Below are 11,100 nucleotides of genomic sequence, written 5' to 3'. Positions count from 1 at the left end.
ATAGCTTGATGGTATAAATGGTACAAAGAAAATCTTTTTTTAAGCATGTTTGTAAGCAGATGGGATGGAGTCAATGGACAAGAGATGCATCAGGGATGATTCCTGGACCATGTTCACCCAAGGGATTGAAGCAAGGTTGCAAGCAGTGAGATTAGTACCATCTAAAAGAGGGATGCCACCGTTTAGACCTGGAGAGTAGGAGCTGTTGATGTTAGTTTGTAGAAGATGAGTGGAGGGGGGTTAAGAGAGCTCCTTTCTGATGGCCTCAATCTTCTTAATGAAGTAGGAAGCTAACTTATCTGCTATAAATTTATGTAAGGAAATGGTTAAGTGGTTAGAGGTTTGAGGAAGAAAAGAATGTTTAGGATAATTGCTCTTAAGAAGGAGATAGACACTACAATAGAGTTGAAATATTATTGAATAGGAGTTGAGGACTTAGCTGAATTATCCTCTACAAATTTGTAGATGAAATCACATCAATGTTTTTTCCCAGTAATACTTATTGACAAAAAAAAATAAAGTGGTAAGGATTAACCAGGGAAAAGCTTCAGAAGGTTGGGAATAAAGGAAAGCAAAGGAAGAAGACAAATTCCAAAGTGGAGACTACTGACACATTAAAATGGTGGATAATGGGTTTAAGGCTATATAGGGAGAAGAATGAAGCCAAAGTGAGGGGGAAGGATAAAATAAGCCATTAGGGAAGGTTCATGGGATTAGTGATCGTGGTTAAGGTGAAGTTCAATTTGGTGTGACATAGTGGAAAAGTGAAAAAATAGGAGGTTGCGGTCAGGTAGTCGCATTTTGAAGTTTATAATCTTGGAGGTAATAGAGTTCTAGGAAGTGACCTAGGAAGATGGGGTTTCAGGTATGACCACACCAGTGTGTGATGTAGGAAGAAGTCAGTGGAACTCAAAAGGCTGAGAAATTGGGTTGATTAGAATGCTCAAGGAGTCCTCCAAATGAAGTCTGTGTGAATGACAGCAGAATAGAATAAGAGAGCCGATGAGTAATGGGAAGGCATCAAGGTGCAGTGGAAAGACCACTCACTCTTGGCTCAGAGTTATTGTTGCTCAGTCTTTCAGTCATGTCCAACTCTCAGTGACCCCCCAGACCACAGCATGCCAGGTATTTCTATCCTCTACTATCTCTTGAAGTCTGTCCAAGTTAATTTTCACAGTTTCCATGACACTATCTATCCATCTCAACTTCTGCTGTCCCCTTTTCCTTCTGCCTTCAATCTTTCCCAGCATCATGATCTTTTCTAATGAGTCCTGTATTTTCATTATATGGTCAGATTATTTAAGCTTCAGCTTCAGTATTTGACATTCCAGTGAATGGTTTGAAATATTTTCTTTAAGTATTGACTGATTTAATCTCCTTGTTGTCTAAGGGACTCTCAAAAGTCCTCTCCAAGCACCACAATTCAAAAGCATCAATTCTGCAGCACTCAGCTTTCCTTATAGTCCAACTTCCACAGCCATTCATTGCTGCTGGAAAAACTATAGCTTTGGGTCAGAGTATATCAGTTCAAATTCTACATCTGATGTTTACTGCCTGTATGACCTTGGGCAAGGAATTTAACTTCCTGGGGCATTAGTTTCTTACTCTATAAATGGAGGGCAATTATACTAGATGGCCACTGATATCCCTTATAGTTTTAGATTTGTGAGCCTATGAGTTATAGTAAAAGTAAAATGGTGAAATTGTCTTTCTTATTTACGTTAAATGAAAATTAATAAATTAATGGAAACCAGTTATTAAGGGCCTAGTCAATTAAGGACTGTGCTTGTTGGTAGAGATTCAAATTTTAAAAAGTTAGACATCCCTGCCTTCAACAAGGGGGAGACATTTTAATTTTGGTGGGGGTAGAAACAACATATGTAGTGAAATCCTAGCCAGAGAAGGGAGTTATGACCTGAGCAGTCACAGGGATAGAAATAGTGCTATTGGTGCTTTCTATTCCCAGAGTAAGAGGTGGAAAAGTGAAAAGGGATAGACAGGAAGGGTTTCATGGTGAGAGGGACACATGCATGGAAGGGCCTGTTGTTGTTCATCCTTCTTTCTCAAAAAGGACCAATGACATCATGAGCATGATATAATCAGGTGGATGGGGGATGGGATTTGGAGTTGACCAAATATTAAATATCAACACTATTTTGGGGCAACTTTGCATTCATTCACCTAATTGAAAAGTCAGTACAGATAACCCTCAGGGTAAAGTTCCAAAGCTGAGTGCATTAATTCTGCCAGGAAAGAATGTAAGCATTGAGAAAGTTGAGGTGTTATATACATACATATATATGACATACATATAAAATATATAATATATGCATATATAACATATAAGACTTTTTAACCCTGGTTTGGTAGTGAAGGAGAAGATAAAGAAGGGAAAGTAGCTTTATGGGAAATAAAAGTAAAGCGAAAGCTTTTTCCCCCATGTGTGTGTCTGTGTGTCTGTGTGTGTGTGTGTGTCTGTGTGTGTGTGTGTGTGTGTCTGTGTGTTTAGGCAGGTAAGAGGGAATCAATAGGGAGTGTGATCCCCATTCCTCTCTGCAGTTCTGTTGAAAAAGGCAATATGAGAAGAAAATGGGAAAAGGTTAGGGCAGATAGCAAGATGCCTGGGGTGGACAGGTGGATGAAATTGTTATATGGATCTAACTATATACTTAGATGATATTGTTTGAAAATTGTAAAGAGAAACATATATGAGTATCACTACCAGTATACTCAATGAGGAGATGAGGAAAATAAAAGATCACAAGATGAGTCAACTGTAAAGATACTAGTAGAACCCATTTCTCCTTACTCTTAGTCTGCTGCTCTCTTGAAGGTACCACACTAACTCTGAAGACAATTTTTTTTAATCCAGAGTAAGAGTCAGGTGCTAAATATTTTAATAAGCCAGAACCATGGAGCAAAGGAATCTAGAACTATAAGATTATGAGAATGGATAACAGATGAAAGAATAGAAAGTTGTCAAAGTGTTGGAACCCTTTGACCCAAATGAGTCTTAGACAATTACATTATTATGACTCATTTCATTTTACAAGTTTGCAAACAAATACAGAAAACATCCATTATTGATTAAAATGTGGAACTTTTTCAATAGCTATTCTTGAAGAGACTTTTACTTGAATAGCTATTCTTTAGAGATCCTCAGTCAGGGTGAAGGCATGTAGGTAGCCTACATGGTATCTCTCTTAGGACATGACAAAGTACCATGGGTTCACAAGATATCTCCCCAGCTGGTTTGGTCTGCCCTGGTGCTATCTTTCTCAGCTACCTGAAGTGAACTTTCCAGCACTTCAGTCATTAACTTTTTTTCTTGTATACATTTTATTATAGAGAAACGTGTGTTTTCACTGATATTCTCTTTATTTTTTAAATTATTTTACTTTTTAAATAATATATTTATTTTTTAGTTTTCAACATCCACTTTTACAAGATTTTGAGTTCTAAATTTCTCCCTCTCTATTCTCTCACTTCCCCAAGACAGCATGTAATCTGATATGGCTAGACATGTATAATCATATTAAACATATTTCCCCACTAGTCATATTGTAAAGATGAATCAGAACCAAAGTGGGAAACCACAAAAAGAAAAATAAAAACAAAAAAGGGAGAGAAAATAGAAAATAGCATTCAGACTTTATAATTCTTTTTCCGGATGTGAAAAGCATTTTCCATCTTTGGACTTGAAATTGTCTTAGATCATTGCGTTGCTGAGAAGAGCTATGTCTATCAAAGTTGGTTATTGTACAATTTTGCTGTTACTTTGTACAATTTCTGGTTCGGCTCACTTCATTCAGGATCAGTTTGTGTAAGTCCTCTCAGGCAGTTCTGAAATTTGCCTGTTCATCATTTCTTATGGAACAATAGTATTCCATTACATTCATTACCACAACTTCTTTAGCCATTCCCCAATTAATGGGCATCTCCTGAATTTCCAATTCTTTGCTACCACAAAAAGTGCTGCTATAAATATTTTTTGGTACATGTGGGTCCTTTTCACATTTTTATAATCACTTTGGGATACAGAACTAGAAGTAGTATTGCTAGATCAAAATGTATCTGTAGTTTTATAGCCCTCTGGGCATAGTTCCAAACTGTTCTCCAGAATGGTTGGATCAGTTCAGAACTCCACCAACAATGCATTGGTGTTACAATTTTCCCACATCTTCTCCAACATTTATCATTTTCTTGTTTTGCTATGTTAGCCAACATACCAGGAAAGAATGTAAGCATTGAGAAAGTTGAGGTGTTATATACATACATATATATGACATACATATAAAATATATAATATATGCATATATAACATATAAGACTTTTTTACCCTGGTTTGGTAGTGAAGGAGAAGATAAAGAAGGGAAAGTAGCTTTATGGGATATAAAAGTACCTCTGAGTTGTTTTAATTTGGATTTCTTTTATCAATAGTGATTGAGAGAATTCTTATATAGCTTTATAGATAGATAGATAGCTTTAATTTCTTCCTCTGAAAACTGCCTGTTCATATCCTTTGAACATTTATCAATTAGAGAAAGACTTGCATTCTTATAGATTTGAATAAATTCTCTATACATTTCAGAAATGAGACTTTTATCAGAGACACTGGCTATAAAAACAATTTCCCAGCTTTCTGCTTCCCTTCTAATCTTGGTTGCATTGACTTTGTTTATACAAAATCTTTTCAATTTAATGTAATCAAAATTATCCATTTTGCATTTCATAATGTTCTCTCTGTCTTGTTTGGTCATAAATTCTTCCCTTCTCCATAGATCTGACATGTAAACTATTCCTTGCTCCCCTAATTTGCTTATAGTTGTAGTAGCAATTTAGATTTGAAGATCTTTCCCACCCATTAATAGGCCATGTGACCTGCTTACATCACAGAAAGCTTAAGTTACATATGGTGGGAGGAGCTTCCTGACAGGAAAAGGAGGTTATGTCACAGGAAATGCTGAGAGAGAGAGAGAGAGAGAGAGAGAGAGAGAGAGAGAGAGCTAATGGCCACCCTAGTGATTATTAGAACTGGACAGGCTGACTTAGCTGTACTGTGAGTTTGTTTTGGGGAAGACCCCAGCAGGAGGTTGATGAGGTTTTGGGATGGCGAGGCTACAAGCTATGATATGGTGTTTTAAGTTCCTTACTGTTATGATAAAGTGGGCTGACTGGCTGTGGGAGCTAAACATTTGGTTATGGGATATGATTTTCTGGTGTCTGAATAAATGTTATACTTCTTTTACCTTCTTTATGGAGAGTCTCTCATACCTTGCAGTACAGAACTACATAGGCATATTCATGACTATCATTGATGTTGTGTTTATTGCCTTGCTGTTACAATAGGATCACCCTTTATGTCTACATCATGTGCTCATTTTATCCATATCTTGGTATCTAAGATGTTCATCTATGCCTAGTTTTTGCCATACTATTTTCTAGTTTTCCCAGCAGTTTTTGTCAAATAGTGAGTTCTTATTCCAGAAGCTGGAGTCTTTGGGTTTATCAAACAGTAGATTACTTTTGCCATTGACTACTGTGTCTTGTCTAGCTAACCTATTTCACTGATCTACCTCTCTATTTCTTAACCAGTACTAAGTAGTTTTGATGACTGCTGTTTTATAATACAGTTTTAGATCTGGTACAGCTAGGCCACTTTCCCTTGCATTTCTTTTCATTAATTCCCTTGACATTCTGGACCTTTTGTTCTTTCAGATGAATTTTGTTATCATTTTTTCTAGCTTTATAAAATAATTTTTGGTAGTTTGGTATGGCAAGTCATCAACTTTTATTGGACAATTAACATAACTAAGAACAACAAAAAGTGAAGATAGTTATATTGCTGAAAGACAAGGCCCAAAGAAGGGATTGGAATGCTGCTTTGAGTAGATGGGACAGTAATAAAAATGATTAAGAGAAAGTAGAACTTCTTGATTCTTATGTTATGCCTATTTTCTCTGACAAGTAGAATGATCTTTTGACTGGAAAGAGCACAATTAGTCAAGTCAACAAGTATTTATTAAGTGCTGAATACATGCCAGGCACCATGCATGCTTCAGATGAAGCATGGTACAGTAGAATGAGCACTTGATTAAGAATCAGAGGACCTGGGTTCAAATTCTGGCTATTTCACTTACTACCTGTATGACTATAGGAAAATTATTTCATTTCTCTCTACCACAATTTCATCTGTCAAATAAGAGTTTTGGACTAGATGACCTCTAAGGTCCCACTGAACTCTTACTCTAGGATCCATGTTGATCCTCTGCTGCCCTACCAGTACTCTCACATTAGTACATTAATAAGACATAGCTTAGATGCTACTTTCTCCATGAAGCCTCCCTTTTTCATCTCTCACTCCTTGAAATTCTGGCAGTATTTGTTCTTCCCTTTCACATTCTAACTTCTGTATTCTTATTGGTATATAGGTTTTACCACTCTTGTTAGAAAATAAACTCATTGAAGGAAGAGAATGTTATAATTCTCCACTATATCTGCCGTAGCACCTAGCACAATGCTTGACACATAGTAGGTCCTCAATAAATGAGAGGAAAATACCTTGGCTTGTTTTGCTGAGAGTCACCATGTTCCTATCAATCAGTAAGCATTGAGGTTCGATGAAAAAAGCACTGAATCTCAAGTCAGAGGATATGGTTTTGCATTCTGACTCTGGTGCTTACTACCTGTGTCATGTGGGCCAAGTCACTTAAACTCCCTGGACATCAATGACCTCATCTCAAAAATGAGGATTTAGGACATGATGGCCTTCGATATCATTTCCAGCTCTAAATCTATGATCTTACATTCCTAAAGGCTATAATACAAGGACTATTAAGAGGGTAGAGAAGTCAAGAGTGTGACTGACAAAGGGAAGATGGGGAGGAAGAAAAAAGAGTATGATTGAAGAAAAACAGAGAAAGTACTCTGGGAAGTGGAGATAGAAAAGTACATAAAATAAATGTCACAGTTTTATTCTTTATTGCCTGTGGGCTTTACAATGACTAAGGGCTCTGCTTGCAGGGATAGATGCTTACAGTATATCTGCCTGTTTGTGTTATGATCAAAACATGGGGATTTCTCCAAATGGAACCATCACATCACCTATTGTTAGGTTCCAACACCAAGACAGCCACCAAAACCCTTGAATTCCTTACTGCTCAGATGTTATTTGTCATTTCTTGGCAAAGCAAGCATACTGCCAAAGTAGCAGACAGTTTTCAGCTCAAGAAATCTTGTCAACCAGATGTCTACACAAGTAAAGTGAAGAGGACAGTTGAGAAAATTATATGTATTATTTAGGCCAGGAAAAATCCAGTTAAATACTCTTTTGTATTCTTATCTGTGATTCATGCTCCTATTTTTACTAGCCACGTTATAAGGTGTGCCAAAAACAGGACAACACACAACTTTAGTCTTTATTCAGCTATTATTTTCTTTTCTGAAGAACTATATTAGAAAATATAAGGGGTAGCGCCGGCTCCCCCCGCCGGTCACACAAAGAGCGACGGCCGTGGCCGAGGCCTCATTTGCCTTTAAAGGCAGCGGCTTGGCATTTAAGGTGTCCCGGAGTAGCGTCCCTGCGGCCGCATGGACAGCCGGTCCGCCGCCGCCTCGCCCCCGCGTGGTGCTGCCTGCTCCATTGTTTATTTCCCGGAGCTCGAGGGAAGGTGGACCAGGCAAGACACCAAGAAACTACAGGAGAGGGGAAAAGACTAAACTGTGAGTGAGTGTGCCTGAGAGCTATGTCTGTTCGGGAATCCTTTAACTCAGAAAGTTACGAATTGGACAAGAGTTTCCGGCTAACCCGATTCACTGAACTGAAGGGCACAGGCTGCAAGGTACCACAAGATGTCCTGCAGAAATTGCTGGAATCCTTACAAGAGAATCACTTCCAGGAAGATGAACAGTTTTTGGGAGCAGTTATGCCAAGGCTAGGCATTGGAATGGACACTTGTGTTATTCCTTTGAGACATGGTGGTCTTTCCTTGGTTCAGACCACAGATTACATTTATCCTATTGTGGATGATCCTTACATGATGGGCCGGATAGCCTGTGCCAATGTTCTAAGTGACCTTTATGCCATGGGTGTCACGGAATGTGACAACATGTTGATGCTCCTTGGAATTAGTAATAAAATGACAGACAGGGAAAGGGACAAAGTGATGCCCCTAATTATACAGGGTTTTAAAGATGCTGCAGAAGAAGCGGGAACATCTGTAACTGGTGGCCAAACAGTGTTGAATCCCTGGATCGTATTGGGTGGAGTGGCTACAACAGTTTGTCAACCTAACGAGTTTATCATGCCTGATAATGCAGTGCCAGGAGATGTGCTTGTGTTGACAAAGCCCCTGGGAACACAAGTAGCCGTGGCTGTGCATCAGTGGCTGGATATTCCAGAAAAATGGAATAAAATTAAACTTGTGGTCACCCAGGAAGATGTGGAGTTGGCATATCAAGAAGCAATGATGAACATGGCAAGGCTCAACCGAACAGCTGCCGGACTTATGCACACTTTTAATGCGCATGCAGCCACGGACATCACAGGGTTTGGGATCTTGGGCCACGCACAGAACCTTGCTAAGCAACAGAGGAATGAAGTGTCCTTTGTCATCCACAATCTTCCAGTGTTGGCCAAGATGGCTGCTGTTAGTAAGGCCTGTGGAAACATGTTTGGCCTTATGCATGGAACCTGCCCAGAGACATCAGGAGGCCTTCTGATCTGTTTACCACGTGAGCAGGCTGCTCGATTCCGCGCAGAGATTAAGTCCCCAAAATATGGGGAAGGTCACCAAGCATGGATTATTGGGATTGTAGAGAAAGGCAACCGTACAGCCAGAATTATAGACAAACCCCGGATCATCGAAGTAGCACCACAAGTGGCCACCCAAAATGTGAATCCCACGCCTGGTGCCACCTCTTAATCTAGACAAAAATAGCTATTTGGTTTTGTTTTTAAATAGATCTATTCCTTTATCATCATTACAATTAAAGACTGTAAAAAAAATCTCATTGTGTCTACGCATCTGGTGACCTTAGGTCAGTTTGTGAGTGGATGCAATTAATAAAATAAAATCCATTGCCTTTTTTTCCTGTTACATTAACTGAAGATGCACCTAATCTTGAGGCAGCTTCTGAGTTGAGAATTATATTGTTATCCAATACTGTTGATTCATTTTGAATCTTTAGACACTTATCTCTCGCCGCATAGGCTCTTTTTAAAGGTGCTTTCACGTAGCACAGACATTACCAGTAGTAGTGTCATTTAGCAGTTTGTGTCATTACATGTATATTTATCATTATAAGTCTAATAATTTTTTGATGTCTTGAATGGTATTCTGGAAAGGCAGAATGGGTAGGTGACACAGTGGGTATACCCGTAGTAGTAAGAGGGTTGCATGATTACTTTCAGTCTTTTATTTGTAAAGTCTAGTCTTATGATCCAAGAGCATCTCTCCAACCCTGGATTTAGTAGCGCACTCAGTTAAATAAGGCAAGTGCTTAACTCTGCATGGAAAGCACTTTGAAGTTGAAGGAGAAATTTTCATTTCGTATTTGTAGACCTTATAATATTTACTGTAATATCAATAATTGTTTTCTTTATTAAAAGGGGGGAAAATTGCTAACTTTTTGCAATATAATTGGATGTGCTATAGTGCAGCAAGCAATTGCCGACCAAAAGGGGATTAATGTATAATATTCATTTACAATTCAGTATATAATTAACTACACAAATAATTTTTAAATATAATCAATAATAAAAAGACTGTTCTGTGAAAAAAAAAAAGAAAATATAAGATGGTAAGTGCTTTTGAGTAACCAAGAGAAATTCACCAATGTCTTTCTGAACTCCCACCAATGCCCTAGGAATTATTAAGACTAATATATCTTCCAGAGAGTTTGGACATAGACCTTAAAAATAATCAGAATCCCAGAGACACAGTAATTTCACAAATATGCTCATTCAGCAGGCATTTATTAATCATCTAATATGTTCTAGGTGCTGTACCAGGTCCTAGAGAAACAGATTCAAATCAAACAGTCTCTGCCTTCAGGGAGTTTACAGTCTACTCAAAGGGCTCAATAAAACAAATGGAATAAATCTGGACTGGAGTCTGCATCCCTTCCCATTAGCTTTATTGGAAAGAAAAACACCAGCTAATATCACTCACACTTATTTAATCAGTGTTCCTTTCCTGCAATCTTCACTAGGTATTTGAAAACTTCCCTGGGCAGTTAGACGTGGGAAGTAACTGCCTGCTAGAGACAGATGGTGTGGGATCCTTCAGCAATGAAAGTGTGAAGGTGTTTATGATTCTTCCCTACATTTTCTTACACCTGATGTGCTGCAAAACCTCCTCCCATCAGCCATACCTCAAGGTGGTCTGAAGCCTTCAGCTTCACAATTAAATTTGCAATAGATGAGCCAAGGACTAAGGCCAAGTTATTCTTGGATCAAGGCACACTGACCAACCATGGAAAGTTTTGCTGACACTCCCACAGATATGTCTGTTATCTTTCCCTTTACTCCCACACACTCCCTACCATTCTTCCCTTGTAGATAGCTTATTGAAATTATGTGGTGCTTATGAAGCCCAGCTGTTAAATGATGATAGGATGCTGAGTTAAATAGACCACAACTGTGTCAGATTCTTCTTTACACCAGCACTTTACAAAATGTGGTCTATAGACCATTGGTAGCCCTTAGGGGTTTTGTAAGTGATCCGTTGGTCTCTTCAAGTTTCCCCAACAGTGAATTGAAAAAAAAAAAACCTTTAAACTTGGAATCAAGCAACCCAATTCCTTTCCCATAAGGGCATGCACATGATTATGTAACCTTGGGCAAATCAGTTAACAACAAAAACTCCAACTCTCAGATTCTATGATTCAATGAAGCTACTCCTTTACTCAGAGTTTTCAAGGTGAAGGCAGTACCACTGGACCCAGAGCCTAGAGGGGAACACAGTATAAGTTTCTCATGTTCTTTCTCACTCTCACCCTGGGATTAATCTAAGCACAGCAGGGACAAGCTGAGAGGCATGAGAAGGTGGGGTTTATGAGGCAAGAAAGCCTCTGTGACTAAGGACCTTGCATGCATTG

General features: G+C 38.6%; 1 protein-coding gene across 1 annotated transcript; it reads left to right on the top strand.

The window, feature by feature from the left end:
- The first annotated feature begins 7,549 nt into the window (after positions 1 to 7,549).
- LOC118859097 (selenide, water dikinase 1-like) lies at positions 7,550 to 9,756 on the top strand. Its single transcript, XM_036769530.1, has one exon. The coding sequence runs from the start codon at positions 7,746 to 7,748 to the stop codon at positions 8,922 to 8,924; it is 1,179 nt and encodes a 392-aa protein (XP_036625425.1). The 5' UTR covers positions 7,550 to 7,745; the 3' UTR covers positions 8,925 to 9,756.
- The last annotated feature ends 1,344 nt before the right edge of the window (positions 9,757 to 11,100 follow it).

Source organism: Trichosurus vulpecula, chromosome 8 (assembly GCF_011100635.1).
Source record: "Trichosurus vulpecula isolate mTriVul1 chromosome 8, mTriVul1.pri, whole genome shotgun sequence".
NCBI classification, from domain to species: Eukaryota; Metazoa; Chordata; class Mammalia; order Diprotodontia; family Phalangeridae; genus Trichosurus; species Trichosurus vulpecula.
Note: the sequence above shows the minus strand (reverse complement) of the source record. Positions and strands in the feature narration are given on the sequence as shown.

Bases quoted from the DNA above. Each gene is read 5' to 3' on its own strand.
- LOC118859097 (XM_036769530.1), top strand. From the start codon at position 7,746: ATGTCTGTTCGGGAATCCTTTAACTCAGAAAGTTACGAATTGGACAAG.